This window comes from Aegilops tauschii, chromosome 1, assembly GCF_002575655.3.
Source record: "Aegilops tauschii subsp. strangulata cultivar AL8/78 chromosome 1, Aet v6.0, whole genome shotgun sequence".
Lineage (NCBI taxonomy): Eukaryota > Viridiplantae > Streptophyta > Magnoliopsida > Poales > Poaceae > Aegilops > Aegilops tauschii.
Genome location: NC_053035.3, coordinates 114,474,769 through 114,499,321, shown reverse-complemented (window position 1 = coordinate 114,499,321; position 24,553 = coordinate 114,474,769). Strand labels below are relative to the sequence as shown.

Sequence of the window (24,553 nt, the reverse complement as noted above, 5' to 3'; positions counted from 1 at the left end):
AAATAATCCTACTTTAAATGCAGCCGTTGAATGACAGGGGTGACAGGGATTATAGTTAACCAAATAAAGGATACATAGCAGGATTTGATGGGGAACAAACCCCACAGGGATTGGGTGACAAGGGATTAATTCCACTAGGGGGTTGGTTCCCCTACAACCAAACAAGGCCTCAGGGTGACAGGCACTTAGGGTCGCACCGAAAAAGTGAAGCAACAGCGCTGAAAAAGATTAAGTAACTACAGAGAGAGCCAGGCGCTGAATCAATTATAATATCCGGCACTGAAAAAGACCAAGGTAACTATAATACAATTAATCAGGGAACCAGACGGCCAGGGTCGCGCGGAAAAAGTGAAGCAATTCTAATATCCGGCACTCCTAAGTAAAGCATCACAAGCCGCTCGAGTCCAGCTCCGAAACCTCCTCTCGGTGGTGGTCCGCACCTACAAGAGAATGCAGAGAATATACAATTTATAATTATCCATAACAAGGAGTTGAACTACTAGTAGTAGAAGGCACATACCCGAAAGTATCCGTGAACTGCTGAAAGATTGCTTTGATGTATCCCCGCTCATCTATCCTTTTAATCAGCAACGACTTATTGTGGATCCTCTGAGAACCTGAAAGGACTTCTTGGCCTTCAAGAAACAAAAACGATGACAAAGCAACTCAGTACAATTATCAAATAAGAAACACCTGCCTATCCTTTTTTCATATAAGAATCCAAAAGGGCATACCTCTAATGTAAGCATCGAAGGAATTACTGTAACTACCAGGATTACTCTCTTGCCCGGACGGCATTGTGTAAAATGGTCTCACTGCCAATGGAAACTCGTACAATATGAAGAAATCTGTTTTGTACCTATGTTGCAAAAGTTGATCAGACGAACTGCATATTGCGGGTACACAGTACATCACATTGCAAAAATGTTATGGCCGGTTTAGCTAGGCCCACCGGGCAAACTTAGCCCACAAATTATCTTAGGTTAATTCTGACGTAAGTTATTTTAGATTAATTCTTATGCAAGTTATCTAGATTATAAATATAGGCTGTAAGACTTTTTTTGAATTAAGCAATAAGAAGAATATTATCTCTAGTGCGAGCTAGAACCCTAGCCGCCCCCTGCCTCTTGCGCCGCTGCCGCCATCTTCCTCTCCCGCGACGGCGCCCAGTCACCGGCGCGGCCGCTCATCGCCTCGCCCAGCCCCCTCCTCCCCTTACCGCTTACGCCCCAGACCTGGTAGGGTACAACTTTCTACCAATTTGGTATCAGAGACTCGGATTCGATCATGTCATCATCAACACCCACGCCGCCGCTGCCCATATCACCACCGCCCCGATGACCACTGTCGGGTTCCCAACGCCGCCGGCCCCGATCACCTCCGCGCCGCCGGCCCCCGTCACTTCCGCGCCGTCGACAACCTCCGTCTTCACGCCGGAGGAGATGACCAGCACCCTGCGGGACCTCGTGACGGCCGTCCAGGGCATCTCCCTGTACTTGGCCGGCCCGCGCACCACCCCGCCGGCTGCGCCCCCCGCCTACAGCCACCCGGCGACGCACTGGCCGATCCAGAACGCGTCGGGCCCGAGCGGGGCGCCCCTGCTGCCGTTCCAGGCGGGCTACACCGGCGGGCCCCCGCCGCTGCTGCACCTGCCCTGGTACTCGGTACCCGCGGCGATCGCTGGGGCCCATCCGTCGCTCCAGCCGCCGCCCGCCCCAGCGCCGTCCTGGCCGCAGTGGCCCGCGCCGGTTCTCACGGCGCCACCCGCGCCTCCCGCGTCCGCCCCAGCGCTGTAGTGGCCGCACTGGCCCGCACCGGCCCCAGCCGCGCCAACCGCGCCGCCCGCGCCGGTTTAGCTGCCACCGTCGCCGCCCAGCTCCGGACCGGGCCAGTCCACACCGGGAGGACTTCCGATCCAGCAGGTCCGGTTTCCGCCGTCACCGTCCCCGATCCCGGCCTGGCTAACCGGGACGTCGCAACCTCCAGTTTACACAGAGGCCGGGGATCCACCGGTACCCATGCTGCAGTCTGAGGCCTCGTCCGGCTCCGCGGGGGCCTACGACGGCCTCCCCACCATTGACCGGACGCCGTCATCATCACTGCTCCGCACCGCCGAGCCGGTCGGCCATGGCGCGCAGACCCAGACGCCACCACGGTTCGCCAAGATCGATTTCGCCACTTATGACGGCACGGAGGACCCGCTTAACTGGCTCAACCAGTGTGAGCAGTTTTTCCGTGGCCAGCGCACGCTCGCGTCGGAGCGCACTTGGCTGGAATCCTACCACCTCCGCAGTGCAGCCCAGACTTGGTACTACGCCCTCGAGCAGGATGAGGGCAGCATGCCCCCTTGGGAGCGCTTCCGCGAGCTCTGTCTCCTTCGCTTTGGGCCTCCGGTTCGCGGGAGCCGCCTGGCGGAGCTCGGCCGCCTTCCCTTCTCCTCCACGATGCAGGACTACGCTGACCGTTTCCAGGCCCTGGCATGCCATGCGTCGGGTGTGACGCCGCAGCAGCGGGCCGACCTCTTTGTCGGTGGACTTCCAGATCACATCCGCGTGGACGTGGAGCTTCAGGGGCCCCGGGATCTCTAGTCGGCCATGTACTACGCCCGCGCGTTCGAGCGCCGCGCGGTGGCCATCCAGCAGGAATCACCGTCCCGGACCGCTGGGTCGCTACCCGGGCCGGATTCTGCGCGGGGTCGGCCTGCGCAGGCTTCTGCGGCACCCCTCGCCGCGACCGTGGCGCGCCCGTTCCGCCGGCTCACCTCAGCAGAGCTACTCGAGTGTCGCCGCCAAGGGTTGTGCTTCAACTGCGACGAGCCCTACACGCCCGGCCATGCCTGCCCGCGACTCTTCTACCCGGAGGTTGCAGACTACATTCCGGAGGACGCCGTCGCTGCCGACCTGGCCGCCCCAGCTGTCGAGAAGGTGTTTGACGCTGGTTGATCGCCTCGAGGAGTTCCGCAAGCACTTCCACACCTTACAGCTCGAGGACGAGCTGTTTGTGCAGGCGGGGAGAAGTGTTATGGCCGGTTTAGCTAGGCCCACCGGGCAATCTTAGTCCACAAGTTATCTTAGGTTAATTCTTATGCAAGTTATCTTAGGTTAATTCTTATGCAAGTTATCTAGATTATAAATATAGGCTGTAAGACTCTTTTTGGAATTAAGCAATAAGAAGAATATTATCTCTATTGCCCGGCTCCCAGAGGAGCCGGAACCCTAGCCGCCCCCTGCCTCTTGCGCCGCTGTCGCCATCTTCCTCTCCCGCGACGGCGCCCAGCCGCCGGCGCGGCCGCTCATCGCCTCGCCCAGCCCCCTCCTCCCCTTACCGCTTACGCCCCAGGCCTGGTAGGGTACAAGTTCCTACCAATTTTGTATCAGAGACTCGGGTTCGATAATGTCGTCATCAACACCCACGCCGCCGCTGCCCATCATCACCACCACCCCGATGACCACTACCGGGTCCCCAACGCCGCCGACCCCGATCACCTCCGCGCCGCCGACCCCCGTCACTTCTGCGCCACTGACAACCTCCGTCTTCACGCCGGAGGAGATGACCAGCACCCTGCGGGACCTCGTGACGGCCGTCCACGGCATCTCCATGTACTTGGCCGGCCCGCACACCACCCCGCCGGCTGCGCCCCCCGCCTACAGCCACCCGGCGACGCACTGTCCGATCCAGAACGCGTCGGGCCCGAGCGGGACGCCCCCGCTGCCGTTCCAGGCGGGCTACACTAGCGGGCCCCCGCCGCTGCTGCACCTGCCCTGGTACTCGGTAACCGCGGCGATCGCCGGGGCCCATCCGTCGCTCCAGCCGCCGCCCGCCCCAGCGCCGTCCTAGCCGTAGTGGCCCGCGCCGATTCTCGCGGCGCCACCCGCGCCTCCCGCGCCCGCCCCAGCGCCGCAGTGGCCGCACTGGCCCGCGCCGACCCCAGCCGCGCCAACCGCGCCACCGCCGCCGGTCCAGCTGTCATCGTCGCCGCCCAGCTCCGGACTGGGCCAGTCCACACCGGGAGGACTTCCGATCCAGCAGGTCCGGTTTCCGCCGTCACCGTCCCCGATCTTTCACCGTGTTTGTTAATTTGTTTTTCACCGTGGAATTAACATATCTTTGAACTGGCAAACTGTTACCAAATAAGTAAGAAATTTGGTTCTACTCTCCGGTAGATCCCCTTTCTCCACAAAATTCCTGGTAGAGTGTGAATTGGCCCAAAAGAACGTTGGCGGGAGCTAACAACTTGAATTTTCACCTCGCCTCGTCCTCCCACGTGCGACCTAGGTCCGCCTAGTGCCCCTCCACGACGCCACCTCGCCATCGCCACCGCCGCCACCACCCCACCCCCTTCCCCCTACCCGTTGGCTTGCCGCACGGAGTTGCTGTCTACGCCAACCGAACCACCGTCGAGCACGGCCACGTGCGCTCCTCCTCCTCCCTCCGCCACCCGCCACACCGTTGCTCCTCCTCCCCTCCGCCACCCGCTCGTCATCTCTTGCTCTCGTATGGTATCCATGAGGCCGTCAAGGTGCTTCACTAAATTCCTCACCCTTTTTATGTGATGAAGATTTTTTGGAGTTTGTCGATGACGTAATTGTCCGTACATGTATTTTTTTCCATATGACTTCGCTTGTTCTTCAACGACTCATCGTCGGACGATGACGATGATTTTGAGATTGCAATGACGTTGTATTCGAACATTATATAAATAAGAGGCCCATGCATGGTGGCTCAATGCCCGGGCATGTGGTAGTTCGTCGAAACAAGTACGTAGGGCATGATAAGCTTATGGAGGATTCTTTTGGAGAGAATTCAGTGTCTGGACATTAATCTTTCCAGAGAAACTTTTGAATGTCGCGGGATTTGTTCAAGTCCATTGGAGATATTGTGGAAACTTTTTTTTTGAAAAACATCACCCCATATATTAATTAAGGAGTCAAGTTACTACAATCATTTATTATAGCATATGCCACGCTGGGCGGGATATAATTAAGAAGAACACCATTCGATCTTTTAGTAAAACTAAATTTTGTAATCTTATGCGTCACCATATTAGCATGATGGTTGATTTTCGAAGTCTTAAGATGCTGAAAATGCCCAATCATAGCATATGTTTCCTTTTTCGGATTAACTAGGCTAGACCTGTGAAACGTATCAATAGCAAGGAAAGAGACCACAAAGGAGCAATCAAATTCCAAAATAGTGGGTTTTCTGAAGGTTGATCCAATATAAAGACCTCCAAAACATGCCAGAAGCTCTGCTTCCTCCACATTAGAACAAATCCCAATAAGATCCCACGATGAGATAATGACATCGCCTGATGAGTTTCTGGCAACGACCCCACGCTAGTAGCATTGATACATATCACAAAACTTGTGTCGACGTTGAACCTTATACACTCCGCACGTGTGGCTTGAGTAGTAGCCTTCACTACATCCACTACCCCTTTTGCCCTTGTTGTTATTAGAAAACCCATCTGGGTCGTGAAGTGGCAAGACACAAACGAGGGCCGATAGTTCTTCACGAAATTAACAGAGGCTGAAATGGATTCCAATCCCTTTCCAAAAATTAAATAACTCCTCATGTGCCAAGCTATCCAGAAGATAAATAAAATTTGTTCACGCCACGGCGAACTTAGCCGATCTAACATACTAAGCAACCAACCCTTCCCAGAATAAATAGACAACTCTTCTCCAGGGAAATTCGAAATTTCTCTCATAGCCTTGGGGCATGTCACAAGAGCATGAAAGGTACTTCCATCTTCCAAAGTAGTTCATACTTCGTGCAAAAAAAGGAATTTAGTTGGTCAACTTGTCATAGTAGTCCATCCGGTCTCTTTTAGTCTGCATTTTAGATTTCACTTAAGTCAAACTTTATAAACTTTGACCAACTTTATATCAAAAACTATCAACATCTACAATATCAAATAAATATAATATGAAAATATATTCTATTGCATGTAATGTTATTGAATTGGTATTAAAACATTGATATTTTTGTACAAACTTGATCAACTTTACAAATTTATACTTCGGTCAAAGCTAATATGCATAGTAAAAGGGACTGGAGGGAGTACTTTGAAGAAGGCTGCGCCATCGGTGCGCATGATTGCATATGATTGTCCAGCTGATTCTAATGATGGTTGAATCAGAATTGCAGATAGCACAATTATTAAAAGTTAAAAAAATCTATGAAGGTTGTCATTGATATATTCGGAGAGAGATATCTCCGAGCATCAAATAAAGTTGACATTGCAAAGCTTCTGCAGATAGGTGCACCAAATGACTTCCCCGGTATGCTTGGAAGTATCGATTGCGTGCATTCGAAGTGGAAGAATTTCCCTATGGCATGGCATGGCCAATGCAAAGCCCATTGCAAAGATGCAACAATAATTCTTAAGTTGTGTCATCAAATGATCTATGTATTTGGCATTCCTATATTTGCTTGTCAGGATCTCGCAATGACCCCAATGTGTTGCAAGGATCTCATTTATTTGCAATGCTAGCTACCGGAAAGCACCACCGGTGAACTTTGAAGTCAATGGACATCAATTAAAATGGGTTATTATCTTATTGATGGCATATATCCTTCATGGTCTACATTTATGAAGATGGTATCAAACATCAAGGAAACAAAACAAAAAACACTTGGTTAGGCGTCAAGAATCATGTAGGAAGGACATTGAGAACATTATTAGTTCCATTTGATCCTACCGAACATACAGCTCCGTTAAAAACGGATTAGAGCGACTTCGGCAGGAACACATCACAGGCGACCAGAAGGAACTCGCAATCTAGCGCTGCCGCTACCTCACACCGACGTCCCTTCCTCCCTACTGCACCTTCCTCCCCTCGCCGCTGCCTGAGGCGCCCTCCGGCAAAGTCCGAATGGCTCCGAGGAAGGCGACAGTAGGGCCCTTCTCCGGTTGCGCGACGTTGGTATGGCGGCTGCGATCCATGGATCATGGTTGGCAGTCCCCTTGGTGAGGCTTCCCTGTCCGATGCCGCCATGGGGTTGGCGGGTTGCCAAAGGTCAGCTTGGGCGGCCGATGTACCACCAGCAGGTTTGAGCCATGGTATTAATGCTCCAGTGGCTGACGGCGTCGTTTTGTCCCTTGCCTACAGTCACGTCTAGGTGCGCTTCAATCTTGCCGGACTTGGCCATGCTGGCTAGCTAGCCGATCATTGGTTTGTTGGCGGAGCGGAAGGTGGGGATCTAGATCGGGATAATTCCCTGGTCAGTTCCGGCCGGCCATGACGACAACACATGCGAGTGCCGATATTCTTCTTGGAGACGTCGTTCGTGTCCGCCCTACCTCTTCCCACCTCATTACTTCTCGGATGAAAATTCTAACTGTGGTGGCGGTGACATCACTCATGGCGTCATGTTTTTTCTAAAGGCGTCGCCAGGAGAGCTTTGTGATGGTGAGAACAGTTTGGGTTCGTTGGCAGGTGCAGATGGCGCGTGCCCCTCTTCCTCCAGGGGCATCTGTTCTGGGGAAACGCTAGATCTGAGTCTCCTGGATCAGAGGATGTCGGAGACTATGGTCCCATTTTCCCTCTCGAGGGCATTGTTTAGGAGCAGAGGTTCCATTGAGGGGCCAACAGGTGGGGCGATGTTGCATCTACTGCATTGAAGACAGAGGGTCTCGGTGGCATGGAGCATTGGAGTCTCAGCGTTGGACGCGCACAGGCTGGTGGCGTTGTCTGGCGTCCTGGTGAGCTCGACGGTAGACGGGTCTGGCAATGTCTATGCAATGATCCATCCTGAAGATGGGACGACGGAAGGTGGCGGCGACGGATCCTAGAGCACGCACATGCGATGCGCGTTGTGGGATGCCTAAACTGCTTGATGCTCTAGCTTGCCAGGCAGACGGCTTCTTGAGGTCATTGGATTAGATGGTGTCCCTTGATGCGGTCATGACACATCTTTATACTTGTAGGTATAGCGACTTTGTTCGCCTTGAAGGTGCTCTGGGTTAATCTTTGCCTTTTTATCGGACTCTGTTGAATAACTTAATAAAGATGGCTATATGCATCATTTTGATGCAGAGGCCATGGGTAATCCTCCTTTTAAAAAAAAGGACACTGAGTTGGTATCTAGTGTTTTTGGATAAACAAAATTAATGCCTAGTTTTAACAAACAAAGTCTAGTAGGATTTATAGGAAAATCAGTTTTACTAATATTTTGGGTTACAAATAAGTACTACCTATGTTCGTGTTTATTGGTTAGCTTAGCTCTGGAATATGAGAGCATTGCTCAGGCTCTCGGTATATTCATGCCACAACACACAACACAGAGAATTCTGATGACTCGTAAATGTGTCGGGCTCAGCACAACGTTTCGAGGAGATGCTTAAACTGATGTGGGCAATAATTTGCTTGGCGGTTGTTTGCTGGCATCCAAAACATGCACTCTAAACGAGCGAAATATTGCAGGATCCTCGCAAAAAATCGATAGATACAATCATTTCACAAAGAGCAATCCTACACTCATGGAAGTTTTTTTTTGTTTCATACACTGACGGAAGTTTACTGGCATATTACATGCTGGATTTGAGGTGAGATACCATGATTGGATTAAGGGGGAGGGCTAGCCCCACCCAGCTGAAAATGGGGGGGGGGGGGGGGGGGGGGGCAGGTTTAATGTGGTGGAAGGAGTCCGTAACCCCCTCTAAAGATCCGCGTGTGTAGTATTTTTGTCTCACAAAGCTTTCAGCAAAAAATAACAACAATTGAAAACTGCATCTTTAAAAGACAAAACTTCACATTTATAATCCTTAACTCTTTTTTGAGGGGTATTTATAACCCTTAACTTGTCACCCGGTTTAATATTCAACTTCAAACTTTAAAACGGGCCGTCTAACACCTTGAACCAACAACCTGGTTCAAAAATAACCCCCACTCGGTTTTGACTCAGTGGAGCGGTTTTGACCGCGTTGACTGCCTCATCAGCATTGCCACGTCACTTTGACCCCTCCCCCCGCCCCCTCTCTCTCGGACTGAGCTTCAGTGCCCTAACTGCATCTGCAGTTGGGTCATTGACATGTGAGCCTGCACCGATGCATCGTCCCTCTCTCTCGTATGCTCGTGCCAAGTCCCACCGCCGCGCGTTACCCGCTCCGTTTTCCGCCCTCGTGGAGCAGCTAAAGCAAATTGGAGATTGCGACGAGGCTAGAGTGGCGGTTGAACGGCACGGTGCGGGGTACGAGGAGGCGCTCGGTGCCGTGGATGGCGCCTTCGGGCCTGTGCACGGTGTTCTGAAGTGTGACGGCGGCGTGGGCGACGCGCATGGTGCCGTCGGCCCCGGCAGTGAGCTTGACCTCCTCGCCGAAGAGCGTGTGGTGGGACGCAGCGGACCAGGACCCGGCGGGGTGTTGGGCGGGAAGGACGTGGAAGAGGAACAGCGACTGTAGCGACCTGAGATTCCGGAGCTCAAGGAGGAAGCGCTCAAGGTCCCGCACAAACACGTCATTCCACGGCGCAAAGATGGTGATGTTGTTGCAGCTCCTGGCGCCCTCCAGCGTCAGCAGCATCAGCGTCTTCTCCACCAGCTCCGTGCACTGCGAGTTCAGCAGCGCCACCAGCACCGAGTTGGAGTTGACCCTCGCCCCGAACCTGTTGACGACCGCGGTTACTCCTCCGTCACAGCCAGCGGCGGAAGGAATTGTGCGTTCGACCGGCCGAGCCCCATCCGCGGTAGCGACGCCCACGACCAGCGCAAGGTATAAGAGCAGCACGGCGCTGTACGCCGGCGCACCCATGGCGGACGGTGTCAGGACCCTGACAGTATTGCAACACTGACGATGAAGAGTTGAGTGCCTCGAAAATGTACGGCTGAGATCAAAAGGTTTAAGTGGCGATCAACGATCGAGCCGCCTCAACGGTCACTTGTTCACCGTCTCACCGTCGCCAACAACAGCTGAGTACTACAGTACGGGCTACGACCTTCTTCCCCTCCCAAGTCGCCACCACCAAGTCCCTCGTGTTATTTTCGCAAAAAAGAAAAAACTCCCTCATGTTAGCCAGGCGATCTGGATCTCATCTTTTCCCTTCTCCAAGTTGTAGTTGCTAGTCTTAGTTGATTGGGTCTCAGTTCATATTATATCCGTGAGATCTTACGTTGAGATCCGTGCAAAAATTTCTTTTCAGTTTTTCTTTTTATTCCTACCATGTTATGTCACTTGACTGAGACTTGGTTAAATCTCAGTGGACTGAGACCTAGCCACACCCTAGCCGGCCATAGTTGTAGAACCCTAGGATACATGGTAGAATTCGGGTTGATCTTCAAATTTGTACCCAAACTATCTTCCGTTACTACAATACGAATCGGGCTAGTTCAAGTGAAATGCTTGCATGTTGATCTTGGGTCCTATCAATTGGTATCAGTAGCCAGACGATTCTCGAAGGTGGATCGGTCGAAACAACGGTGGTTGGGTTTCGGCTTAGTAAAATTCCACGAGTTGTTGTCGATCATGGCAGTAGAGCACCTCAACGGCGGGTTTTGGCGGGCAAGGATGAGGTCATCGGCGAGGGTTCTGAGCCTGTCCAATGGAAAAATTCCGGAGTCGGGAGTGATCTGTCATGCCTACCAGGGCGAAGCGCATGGACGAGATCTCGGAGGAACTGGTTGTTCCTTGAATCGAGGTCACAACGTTTGGACTCAAGCAGACCAGATAGATCTCGTCAACACACGCCTGCTTAAGGTGGAAGCACTCGAGTAACAAATGTAAAAGGTGTACCTCCTGGTTGAAAAAAATTCAAAGGCGCAGACTGAAATATTCTCTCTACTGAAGCGCATGCAAAGTGAAACACCCAACCCTCCCGCCCGGAATCTCCATCTTCTGCCTCAGTAGTAATTCAGAAAAAACAGACACAACAACTCGTAACAACTTAAGTGCAGAAAGAAATTGAAACTCGGGTTGAAACATTACTTCAGTTGCGTTTACAGCAAATGCAGTTACAAAACAATACACCTGCCACACTTGAAGATCATAGTGTTTACTATTAAACAGACAGAGCAACGTCGTTTCCGAAGAGCATTTCCAAAGGGCCTAAGTTATATTTCCCTTTTTCTTTTAGTGACAATCCGTTGGGATGGATTAGACAGGTGAATACGTTCTTTCAATTGGTCCAGACTCTAGATGAATGCAAAGTGGATCTAGCTCTCACCTGTATATAATAGGTCGAGCTAATAACTTGACCGGAAGTGCTTAATTGGATAATACCAAACTGCCTTGGGAAGATTATATCATTTTTTCTGTGACAGATTTGTAGATTCGAGCATTTATGAAATTTTGGAGAAGTTTCACAGCCTCAAGCAGAATATACTATTTGTAGATGCTTACACTGATAAGTTTGAAGAAATTATGGTTGTGGTCACAGATGAGCATCATTACTTGCAAGAACATTATTATGTGGTAAACTTTGTTAATGGGTTAAAACCCGGCAGGGGGCAATTTGAGACCACAGAGACCCACACTCAACCAAGCTTACTGATTGGCCAAGGATTATGAAAGTGGACTTGAGGCCAAATATCAATCTTATGACACTCAACAGGAAAGGCAATTGCAGTTTCACAATGCACAACAAAAAATGCCTATTCATACAGCTCCAAATTTACAAATCCCTCCACCAGCATCAGCAACAAGGAAACCAGGGATTTTTTGGAGATACAATGGACCTTGGTCCCAGGCCATAAATGTAACAAGCTCCTGCTCTTCATGCTATTACCAGTGAAAATGACAGGGAAGAGATTTCTCCTGAAGAAGAAGCGCAATTTGCAGTTCTCTCTTTCGAAGGGCAATTCATGGATGCTTCAGACAAGTGCGTGCACATATCTACATAGGCAATACTTCTGAATCTACATTGGTAGTCATCATTTTAATTCGAGGAAGGAGTAGCTCTTGTGGACACTGGTAGTACCATTAGATTGATTGACCTTAAGTTTGCACTGAAGACCAACTGCACCTTGATCAATACCCCAACAAAGAAAGTGACGGTAGTTGGTGGGGGCTCACTTAATTATAGAGCCTTTGCTCCCAACACTAACTTCTGGATTTGCAATGAGAAATTTTCCAATGACCTCACAGTATTGGAATTGCAAGGGTATGATGTGGTCCTTAGTTGTGATTTCCTCAAGAAACACAGCCCTCTCTCTATAGACTTTGATGTTAGGACTGTCACATTAAACAAGGACATAAAGGAGTTTGTTACATTCCTAGATTGCACAACTACAGAGGCACCAACATTAATTTTTGCAGAGAAATTAGATAAAGTGTGCTCTAAAGGAGTAGTGGGTTTTACAATGAGCACACAATTCATGACCACTGCAAGTTGTTATATGTGTACTTCCTTGCAGCTTGCTCAAAAACCATAAGAGGACTTTTTACAGGTTATGGAACAGTACTAAGACTTGTTCAAAGAACCAACCGAACTACCACCTCCTAGGGATTGTGATCATACCATTCCACTCAAGGACAACTCCACACCTCCCAATTTCGGACCATATATGAAGGAAATATGCCCTAGAGGCAATAATAAAGTTGTTATTTATATTTCCTTATATCATGATAAATGTTTATTATTCATGCTAGAATTGTATTAACCGGAAACTTAGTACATGTGTGAATATATAGCCAAACAGAGTGTCACTAGTATGCCTCTACTTGACTAGCTCGATAATCAAAGATGGTTAAATTTCCTAGCCATGGACAAAGAGTTGTCATTTGATGAACGGGATCACATCATTAGGGAATGATGTGATTGACTTGACCCATCTGTTAGCTTAGCACGATGATCGTTTAGTTTCTTGCTATTGGTTTCTTCATAAATTATACATGTTCCTATGACTATGAGATTATGCAACTCCCGAATACCGGAGGAACACTTAGTGTGCTATCAAACGTCACAACGTAATTGGGTGACTATAAAGATGCTCTACAGGTGTCTCCGATGGTGTTTGTTGAGTTGGCATAGATCGAGAGTAGGATTTGTCACTCCGATTGTCGGAGAGGTATCTCTGGGCCCTCTCGGTAAAGCACATCACTATAAGCCTTGCAAGCATTGTAACTAATGAGTTAGTTACGGGATGATGTATTACGGAACGAGTAAAGAGACTTGCCGGTAACAAGATTGAACTAGGTATTGAGATACCGATGATCGAATCTCGGGCAAGTAACATACCGATGACAAAGGGAATAACGTATGTTGTTATGCGGTTTGATCGATAAAAGATCTTCATAGAATATGTAGGAACCAATATGAGCATCCAGGTTCCGCTATTGGTTATTGACCAGAGATGAGTCTCGGTCATGTCTACATAGTTCTCGAACCCGTAGGGTCCACACGCTTAACGTTCGGTGACGATCGGTATTATGAGTTTATGTGTTTTGATGTACCGAAGGTAGTTCAGAGTCCCGGATATGATCACGGACATGACGAGGAGTCTCGAAATGGTCGAGACATAAAGATCGATATATTGGATGAGTATGTTTGGACATCGGAATGGTTCCGAGTGAGTTCGGGCATATACCGGAGTACCGGGGGTTACCGGAACCCCCCCCCCCCCCCCCCGGGGAGTATATGGGCCCTAATGGGCTTTAGTGGAGAGAGAGGGGCAGCCAGGGCAGGCCGCGCGCCCCCTCCCCCTTTGGTCCGAATTGGACTAGGAAGGGGGGCGGCGCCCCCCTTTCCTTCCTCCCTCTCTCCCCCTTCCTTCTGTCCTAGTCCAACTAGGGAAGGGGAGAATCCTACTCCCGGCGGGAGTAGGACTCCTCCAGGGCGCGCCATAGAGGGCCGGCCCTCCCCCTCCTCCACTCCTTTGTATACGGGGGAGGGGGCACCCCATAGGCACACAAGTTGATCATTGATCTCTTAGCCGTGTGCGGTGCCCCCCTCCACCATAATCCACCTCGGTCATATCGTTGCAGTGCTTAGGCGAAGCCCTGCGCCGGTAGCTTCATCATCACCGTCATCACGCCATCGTGCTGACAAATCTCTCCCTCGACACTCAGTTGGATCGTGAGTTCGTGGGACGTCACCGAGCCGAACGTCTGCAGATCGCGGAGGTGCCGTACTTTCGGTGCTAGGATCGGTCGGATCGTGAAGACGTACGACTACATCAACCGTGTTGTCATAACGCTTCCGCTTATGGTCTACGAGGGTATGTGGACTACACTCTCCCCTCCCGTTGGTATGCATCACCATGATAGAACTTGCGTGTGCGTATGAATTTTTTTGAAATTACTGCGTTCCCCAACAGTGGCATCCGAGCCAGGTCTATGCGTAGATGTTATATGCACGAGTAGAATACAAAGAGTTGTGGGCAATAATAGTCATACTGCTTACCAGCATGTCATACTTTGATTCAGCGGTATTGTTGGATGAAGCGGCCCGGACCGACATTACGCGTACGCTTATGCGAGACTGGTTCTACCGACGTGCTTCGCACACAGGTGGCTGGCGGGTGTCAGTTTCTCCAACTTTAGTTGAATCGAGTGTGACTACGCCTGGTCCTTGTTGAAGGTTAAAACAACACACTTGATGAAAAATCATTGTGGTTTTGATGCATAGGTAAGAACGGTTCTTGCTCAGCCCGTAGCAACCACGTAAAACTTGCAACAACAAAGTAGAGGACGTCTAACTTGTTTTTGCAGGGCATGTTGTGATGTGATATGGTCAAGACATGATGCTAAATTTTATTGTATGAGATGATCATGTTTTGTAACAGAGTTATCGGCAACTGGCAGGAGCCATATGTTTGTCGCTTTATTGTATGAAATGCAATCGCCATGTAATTGCTTTACTTTATCACTAAGCGGTAGCGATAGTCGTAGAAGCAATAGTTGGCGAGACGACAACGATGCTTCGATGGAGATCAAGGTGTCAAGCCGGTGACGATGGTGAGCATGACGGTGCTTTGGAGATGGAGATCAAAGGCACAAGATGATGATGGCCATATCATATCACTTATATTGATTGCATGTGATGTTTATCCTTTATGCATCTTATTTTGCTTAGTTCGACGGTAGCATTATAAGATGATCTCTCACTAAATTTCAAGGTATAAGTGTTCTCCCTGAGTATGCACCGTTGCTACAGTTCGTCTTGCCGAGACACCACATGATGATCGGGTGTGATAAGCTCTACGTTCACATACAACGGGTGCACGCCAGTTTTGCACATGCAGAATACTCGGGTTAAACTTGACGAGCCTAGCATATGCAGATATGGCCTCGAAACACTGAGACCAAAAGGTCGAGCATGAATCATATAGTAGATATGATCAACATGGTGATGTTCACCATTGAAAACTACTCCATCTCACGTGATGATCGGACATGGGTTAGTTGATACGGATCACGTGATCACTTTGATGATTAGAGGGATGTCTATCTAAGTGGGAGTTCTTAAGTAATATGATTAATTGAACTTTAATTTATCATGAACTTAGTACCTGATAGTATTTTGCATGCCTATGTTGTTGTAGATAGATGGCCTGTGTTGTTGTTCCATTGAATTTGAATGCGTTCCTAGAGAAAGCTAAGTTGAAAGATGATGGTATCAACTACATGGACTGGGTCCGTAACTTGTGGATTATCCTCATTGCTGGACAGAATAATTACGTCCTGGAAGCACCGCTAGGTGCCAAGCCCGCTGCAAGAGCAACGCCAGATGTTGTGAACACCTGGCAGAGCAAAGCTGATGACTACTTGATAGTTCAGTGTGCCATGCTTTACGGCTTAGAACCGGGACTTCAACGACGTTTTGAATGTCATGGAGCATATGAGATGTTCCAGGAGTTGAAGTTAATATTTCAAGCAAATGCCCAGATTGAGAGATATGAAGTCTCCAATAAGTTCTACAGCTACAAAATGGAGGAGAATAGTTCTGTCAGTGAGCACTCAGAATGTCCGGGTACCACAATCACTTGACTCAGCTAGGAGTTAATCTTCCAATTGATAGTGTCATTGACGGAGTTCTTCAATCACTGCCACCAAGCTACAAGAGCTTCGTGATGAACTATAATATGCAAGGGATGGATAAGACGATTCCTGAGCTCTTCGCAATGCTGAAAGCTGCGGAGGTAGAAATCAAGAAGGAGCATCAAGTGTTGATGGTCAACAAGATCACCTGTTTCAAGAAAAAGGGTAACGGGAAGAAGGGGAACTTCAAGAAGAACGGCAAGCAAGTTGCTGCTCAAGTGAAGAAGCCCAAGTCTGGACCTAAGCCTGAGACTGAGTGCTTCTACTACAAAGGGACTGGTCACTCGAAGCGGAACTGCCCCATGTATTTGGCGGAGAAGAAGGATGGCAATGTGAAAGGTATATGTGATATACATGTTATTGATGTGTACCTTACTAATGCTTGCAGTAGCGCCTTGGTATTAGATACTGGTTCTGTTGCTAATATTTGCAACTCGAAACAGGGGCTACGGATTAAGCGAAGATTGGCTAAGGACGAGGTGACGATGCGCATGGGAAACGGTTCCAAAGTCGATGTGATCGCCGTCGGCACGCTACCTCTACATCTACCTTCGGGATTAGTTTTAGACCTAAATAATTGTTATTTGGTGCCAGCGTTGAGCATGAACATTATATCTGGATCTTGTTTGATGCGAGACGATTATTCATTTAAATCAGAGAATAATGGTTGTTCTATTTATATGAATAATATCTTTTATGGTCATGCACCCTTGATGAGTGGTCTGTTTTTACTAAATCTTGATAGTAGTGATACACATGTTCATAGTATTGAAGCCAAAAGATATAAGTTTAATAATGATAGTGCAACTTATTTGTGGCACTGCCGTTTAGGTCATATTGGTGTCAAGCGCATGAAGAAACTCCATGTTGATGGGCTTTTGGAATCACTTGATTATGAATCACTTGATGCTTGCGAACCATGCCTCATGGGCAAGATGACTAAGACTCCGTTCTCCGGAACAATGGAGCGAGCAACAGACTTGTTGGAAATAATACATACTGATGTATGCGGTCTGATGAGTGTTGATGCTCGCGGTGGGTATCGTTATTTTCTTACCTTCACAGATGATTTGAGCAGATATGGGTATATCTACTTAATGAAATGTAAGTCTGAAACATTTGAAAAGTTCAAAGAATTTCAGAGTGAAGTGGAAAATCATCGTAACAAGAAAATAAAGTTTCTACGATATGATCGTGGAGGAGAATATTTGAGTTACGAGTTTGGTCTTCATTTGAAACAATGCGAAATAGTTTCGCAACTCACGCCACCCGGAACACCACAGCGTAATGGTGTGTCCGAACCTCGTAATCGTACTTTATTGGATATGGTGCGATCTTGATGTCTCTCACTGATTTACTGCTATCGTTTTGGGGTTATGCTTTAGAGACGACTGCATTCACGTTAAATATGGCACCATCTAAATCCGTTGAGACGACACCTTATGAACTGTGGTTTGGCAAGAAACCTAAGTTGTCATTTCTTAAAGTTTGGGGTTGTGATGCTTATGTGAAAAAACTTCAACCTGATAAGCTCGAACCCAAATCAGAAAAATGTGTCTTCATAGGATACCCAAAGGATACTGTTGGGTACACCTTCTATCATAGATCCGAAGGCAGGATATTCGTTGCTAAGAATGGATCCTTTCTAGAGAAGGAGTTTCTCTCGAAAGAAGTGAGTGGGAGGAAAGTAGAACTTGATGAGGTAACAGTACCTGCTCCCTTATTGGAAAGTAGTTCATCACAGAAATCAGTTCCAGTGATTCCTACACCAGTAAGTGAGGAAGCTAATGATGATGATCATGAAGCTTCTGATCAAGTTACTACCGAACCTCGTAAGTCAACCAGAGTAAGATCCGCACCAAAGTGGTATGATACGTCTCCAATGTATCTATAATTTTTTATTGTTCCATGCTATTATATTATCTGTTTTGGATGTTTAATGGGCTTTAATATACCTTTTTATATTATTTTTTGAACTAACCTATTAACCGAAGGCCCAGTGCAAATTGATGTTTTTTTTGCCTATTTCAGTGTCTCGCAGAAAAGGAGTATCAAACGGAATCCAAACGGGACGAAACCTTCGCGAGGATCTTTTTTGGAAAAAACGCAATCCAGGAGACTTGGAGTGGACATCAATGAAGCAACGAGGCGGCCACGAGGCAGGAGGGCATGCCCCAGGGGGGTGGGCGCGCCCCCACCCTCGTGGGCCCCTCGTAGCTCCACCGACCTACTTCTTTCGCCTATATATACTCTTATACCCTGAAACCATCGGGGAGAGCCACAAAACCACTTTTCCACCGCCGCAACCTTTTGTACCTGTGATCCCATCTTGGGGCCTTTTCCGGCGATCTGCCGGAGGGGGATTCGATCACGGAGGGCTTCTACATCAACACCATAGCCTCTCCGATGATGTGTGAGTAGTTTACCACAGACCTTCGGGTCCATAGTTATTAGCAAGATGGCTTCTTCTCTCTCTTTGGATCTGAATACAAAGTTCTCCTCGATCTTCTTGGAGATCTATTTGATGTAATTCTTTTTGCGGTGTGTTTGTCGAGATCCGATGAATTGTGGGTTTATGATCAAGATTATATATGAACAATATTTGATTCTTCTCTGAATTCTTTTATGCGTGATTTAAATATCTTTGCAAGTCTCTTCGAATTATTGGTTTAGCTTGGCCTACTAGATTGATCTTTCTTGCAATGGGAGAAGTGCTTAGCTTTGGGTTCAATCTTGCGGTGCTCGATCCAAGTGACAGAAAGGGAACCGACACGTATTGTATTGTTGCCATCGAGGATAAAAAGATGGGGTTTATATCATATTGCTTGAGTTTATCCCTCGACATCATGTCATCTTGCCTAATGCGTTACTCTATTCTTATGAACTTAATACTCTAGATGCATGTTGGATAGCGGTCGATGTGTGGAGTAATAGTAGTAGATGCATAATTGTTTCGGTCTACTTATCACGGACGTGATGCCTATGTTCGTGATCATGCCTAGATATTCTCATAATTATGCATTTTTCTATCAATTGCTCGACAGTAATTTGTTCACCCACCGTAATGCATGCTATCTTGAGACAAGCCACTAGTGAAAACTATGGCCTCGGGTCTACTTTACATCATATTAAGTTTCCAATCTACAATTGTAGTTTACTATTTATTTTGCAATCTTTACTTTTCCAATCTATACAACAAAAATACCAAAAATATTTATCTTATTATCTTTATCAGATCTCACTTTTGCAAGTGGCCGTGAAGGGATTGACAACCCCTTTATCGCGGTGGTTGCAAGGTTCTTGATTATTTGTACAGGTACTAGGCAATTTGCGTGTAGTCTCCTACTAGATTGATACCTTGGTTCTCAAAAACTGAGGGAAATACTTACGCTACTTTGCTGCATCACCCTTTCCTCTTCAAGGGAAAACCAACGCATGCTCAAGAGGTAGCAAGAAGAATTTCTGGCGCCATTGCCGGGGAGGCTTACGCCAAGTCAAGTCAAGATTTGATCTCCCGTCAACTTGCCAATTTCTGGTGCCGTTGCCGGGGAGATCTATGCCAAGTCAAGACATACCAAGTACCCATCACAAACTCTTCTCCCTTGCATTACATTATTTGCCATTTGCCTCTCGTTTTCCTCTCCCCCACTTCACCCTTGCCGTTTTATTCGCCCTTTTTCCGTTCGCCTCTTTTCGCTTGCTTCTTGTTTGCTTGTGTGTTAGATTGATTGTTCGTCATGATGGCTCAAGATAATACTAAATTGTGTGACTTTTCCAATACCAACAATAAAGATTTTATTAGCACTCCGATTGCTCCTATTACCGATGCTGAATCTTGTGAAATCAATACCGCTTTGTTGAATCTTGTTATGAAAGATCAGTTTTCTGGCCTTCCTAGTGAAGATGCTGCTACCCATCTGAACAACTTCGTTGATTTGTCTGATAAATTGTTAAATTGAAGCTATTTCCATTTTCGCTTAGAGATCGTGCTAAAACTTGGTTTTCTTCTTTGCCTAAAAATAGTATTGATTCATGGAGTAAGTGCAAAGATGCTTTTATCTCTAAGTATTTTCCTCCCGCTAAGATCATCTCTCTTAGAAACGATATTATGAATTTTAAGCAACTTGAGCATGAGCATGTTGCACAAGCTTGGAAGAGTATGAAATTAATGATACGTAATTTCCCTACACATGGTTTGAATTTATGGATGATTATACAAAAAAATTATGCCGGATTGAATTTTGCTTCTAGAAATCTTTTAGATTCAGCCGCGGGAGGGACTTTTATGGAAATCACTTTAGGAGAAGCTACTAAACTCCTAGATAATATTATGGTTAATTATTCTCAATGGCACACCGAAAGATCCACTAGTAAAAAGGTTCATGCTATTGAAGAGATTAATGTTTTGAGTGGAAAGATGGATGAACTTATGAAATTGTTTGCTAGTAAGAGTGTTTCTTCTGATCCTAATGATATGCCTTTGTCCACTTTGATTGAGAATAATAATGAATCTATGGATGTGAATTTTGTTGGTAGGAACAATTTTGGTAACAACACGTATAGAGGAAATTTCAACTCTAGGTCGTTCCCTAGTAATTCCTCTAATAATTATGGTAATTCCTACAACAACTCTTATGGAAATTTTAATAAGATGCCCTCTGATTTTGAGACTAGTGTTAAAGAATTTATGATTTCTCAAAAGAATTTCAATGCTTTGCTTGGAGAAAAATTGCCTAAGATTGATGAGTTGGCTAGGAACATGGATATAATTTCTCTTGATGTTGATTCTTTGAAACTTAGATCTATTCCACCTAAGCATGATATCAATGAGTCTCTCAAATCTATGATAATTTCCATTGATGAGTGCAAAGAAAGAACCGCTAGGATGCGTGCTAAAAAAGATTGCTTTGTAAAAGCATGTTCTTCTAGTTTTCATGACAATAATGATGAAGATCTAAAAGTGATTGATGTGTCCCCTATCAAATCTTTTTTTTCCAATATGAATCTTGATAAAGATGGGACTGGAGATGAGTCAACTTTAGTTAAAAGGCATCCCAATGATTCGGAGTTTTTAGATCTTGATGCAAAAATTGGTAAAAGTGGGATTGAAGAGGTCAAAACTTTATATAGCAATGAACCCACTATTTTGGATTTCAAGGAATTTAATTATGATAATTGTTCTTTGATAGATTGTATTTCCTTGTTGCAATCCGTGTTAAATTCTCCTCATGCTTATGCTCGAAATAAAGCTTTTACCAAACATATCGTTGATGCTTTGATGCAATCTTATGAAGAAAAGCTTGAATTAGAAGTTTCTGTCCCTAGAAAACTTTATGATGAGTGGGAACCTACTATTAAAATTAAAATTAAAGATCATGAATGCTATGCTTTATGTGATTTGTGTGCTAGTGTTTCCACGATTCCAAAAACTTTGTGTGATGTGTTAGGTTTCCGTGAATTTGATGATTGCTCTTTAAATTTGCACCTTGCGGATTCCACCATTAAGAAACCTATGGGAAGGATTAATGACGTTCTTATTGTTGCAAATAGGACACTACAAAAAAATACACTTCCATGATGATACGTGTTTGTCATAGTAGGTCACATTTTCTGTCATGCATGTACATCCATGAAAAATTTATGACAGAATCAAGATAGTCATACCTGTGCTGTTGTAGAAGTGTTCCATGACATTACCAAAATTATCATCACGGAAGTGTCCACTTCCATGACGATAAATCGCGCGTCACATAAGTGCTTTCTTCAAGGGTTACCGACATGTCGCTTCCACCGTAACGGAACGCCGTTAAGCTATCAGGTCCGGTTTTGGATCCGATAACCCGTTAACAGCCCCTACCAATGGGGATTTTCCACGTGTAAAATCATCATTGGTTGGAGGAAATACGTGTCGGCTCACCGTTGGGACAGATGTCATCCACTCATTGGACCCAAAGCGCCTATGATACGACGACACGTGGCACGGCCCAACAGAGGCCCATTCCTGTGAAAAGGCCGGCCCGTTTGACTTGGTCAAAAGGTGGCGGGCCGGCCCACGGCAAGCCTGTTAACGGCCTGTTCGCATATAGCCCATTTACAGCCCACTAACGCAGGGCCCGTTTACGGCCTATCCGAATTAGGCCCAGTAGCATCATCTGGGTCGTCCAATATAATTCCAGCCCGTTTTAACTTCTGGCCCATGTATGGCCCATGACGTCTTTCGGCCCATATGAGGCCCTTAGTAAACCTCGGCCCCTTAACGGCCCTAGTAAAACAGGCCCGTAATGAACAGTGTATCACTTTATACCCATTAACAGCCCATTATTCCGTTGGGCCGTTTCCAGCCCATGTTATCTTTCGGCCTTCTCAGGGCCCATTTATTCTTGGGCTCATTTCCAGCATTCGTTTACTTACGGCCCGTTACTGTCATTTTCTGCTTGTGGGCCAAATTCAGCCCGTGGTTACAGTCGGCCCATTTGTGGCCCGTTAATACGTTGGGCCGTTTTCATGTCAAAAAAAAACCCGTTGGGCTATTTTCATAGAGTTATCAAATACGGCCTATTAACGGCCTGTTATTGTCCATGAATAGTACGACCCATGATTGGCGAAATGATGATACGCCCCATAGAAGGCCCATGGATCCTACGGCCCATAAAAGGCCCATGGATCGTACGGCCCATAGCAGGCCCATGGATCCTACGGCCCGTATAGAAGGCCAATGGATCCTACGGCCCGCAGGAGGCCCATGGTTACAACAGTCTGTGTGTTGCCATGATTATTGTGTCCTAGTTACCAAAAATAGGTTATTGTGGCCACTAGAAAAACGCGGAAAAAGAACTGCAGTGACTACAAGCAAACAACTAAACAAGACAATAAGGAAATAAATAAGCAAGCAATTAATGCTAGCCTATTACCGCTATTACACATATTGCATCCACTGGGCATCAAAGTTCACCACCAGTGCAAATATAGGGAACAAAGCAGCATATTACATACACTGGCCGTCAAAATTGGACCACGAGTGCAAATAAATGCGGCAGCAAAACAAGGGCATAACTGAAACAACTTCGGAAGAGCTCAAGAAACGTTATCCTGGGTATCCACCATGCTGGCAATAAGCTTAGCAAGCTTATTAGCTTTGTCCTGGTTGGCGCTAAAATCCTCCAACGCTTGCTGTTGCACCAGAAAGTATGCATCTGAATGCTCCAGGGACTTCCGCAGTCCTTCCGCTTCTTGTCGCAGCACAGCTGATCGATGTCTTTCAGCTTGTAGTTGAGACTCAAGAAATCGAACTGATTCAGACAGTGAGTTTGAATAGCTTGTGCAAGAGGTAGTGGCCAGTAACTCGAACACTAAACCAAGACAAGACTTTGGGGTTGTCTCACTGTCTTCGAGATAGTCTTCCTTAACTGTTTTATCAGCTTTGTTGGAAACCAACAAGGATGTGTCACTATCCTGAACCTTATCTGCATTACTTCCTTTACCATTGCTTATTAAGGCACTCTTCCCAAATATTCTGTCAGCATTCTAAATGAAGAAACAAGCAAGACACATAACAGGTTTAGCATGTACTAGTATATGAAACTCATTTTGGTGAACCAGTTCATTAGTAAGGTGGACAGGATTAAACTACCAAGTCTTCTATTGCCAAGTACTAATACATAATAAAAGCATCAAACAAACATATATCTATGTCCTATGGTCACTGCATTGTCTTGCCAAATCAAAATAGAGACACGGTTCAAATCATATCTGTTCAAGACAAAGCAGCAGTGGAAGAATACAAAGCGTGGGAAACTACACGGCACAACAAGATTTCAGATGGGTACCACGGGTCTACATGTACAACAACACTATTGGCTCTGTTGTGATGCTAGTAATGTGCATGATATGAGAAGTCAACTGTATACACAATTGAAATTGAAATCAACAGAGCTATTGATAAGAGCAAGCCTGTTAAAGAAACATGCGTGAACATACCTGCTGTGCCATTGGAGTTTCGATTGGATCCTTCAATTTAAAAATAAGTTTGTATGAGTAAATACAGTGATACAAGAGCAAAGCAGTATGCACGATAGCAATCATAGTTAAAAAAAGGCGCGCCTAAGCGAGCGCTTAAGTGCGCATAGGCTCTAGGCGTTGGCGAAACGCATTGCGCATAACTATGCTTAATCTGTGCATAACTGCGCATAAGCATGCGCTTTGTTCAGTAAAGCGCAAGGCGGTGGAAAAACGCACAATTAACGCCTAGCACTTTTTTGAACTATGATAGCAATGGAATCTTAAATTAGAACAGTTGTTCTTCAGGTTTAGGCACTTGTTCTACATGAACAAAGTACAGTAAGACGCAAGAATATAGTACTTAAAAATAGAAAATGAGCTCATAGACCTTACCACATTCTTGGTTCGGGACCAGTACAGAACAAGGCGTTCCCAGTCATCGTCCAGTAAATGTGTCTCAGGAGAACGTAAGGGAATTTGATGAGTTTCTTTGCCGGTGAAGTACGTTTTCTTCAGGTAATTCCGATACTGCCACCAAGCATTCTTGAAGATAGTAGAGGTATTAGCGCAGGTTACCTC

At 46.7% G+C, this 24,553-nt stretch overlaps 2 protein-coding genes across 2 annotated transcripts; both read right to left on the bottom strand.

The window, feature by feature from the left end:
* Positions 1–313: 313 nt before the first annotated feature.
* Positions 314–4,312, bottom strand: LOC141039307 (uncharacterized). Its single transcript, XM_073506672.1, has 4 exons — positions 4,128–4,312; positions 735–886; positions 521–635; positions 314–440 (listed from the first exon to the last, which is right to left on the bottom strand). Exons 1-4 carry the CDS (start codon positions 4,310–4,312, stop codon positions 314–316), a joined length of 579 nt encoding a protein of 192 aa, XP_073362773.1.
* Positions 4,313–9,136: 4,824 nt separating this feature from the next.
* Positions 9,137–9,754, bottom strand: LOC109778342 (fasciclin-like arabinogalactan protein 16). Its single transcript, XM_020336891.1, has one exon. The coding sequence runs from the start codon at positions 9,752–9,754 to the stop codon at positions 9,137–9,139; it is 618 nt and encodes a 205-aa protein (XP_020192480.1).
* Between the last annotated feature and the right edge of the window lie 14,799 nt (positions 9,755–24,553).

Coding starts and splice junctions, on each gene's coding strand:
- LOC141039307 (XM_073506672.1), bottom strand. CDS start 4,312: ATGGCGAGGTGGCGTCGTGGAGGGGCACTAGGCGGACCTAGGTCGCAC. Junction 887..4,127: donor CCAAATTTCTTACTTATTTG/GTAACAGTTTGC, acceptor CGCAATATGCAG/TTCGTCTGATCAACTTTTGC. Junction 636..734: donor CTTCGATGCTTACATTAGAG/GTATGCCCTTTT, acceptor TGTTTCTTGAAG/GCCAAGAAGTCCTTTCAGGT.
- LOC109778342 (XM_020336891.1), bottom strand. CDS start 9,754: ATGGGTGCGCCGGCGTACAGCGCCGTGCTGCTCTTATACCTTGCGCTG.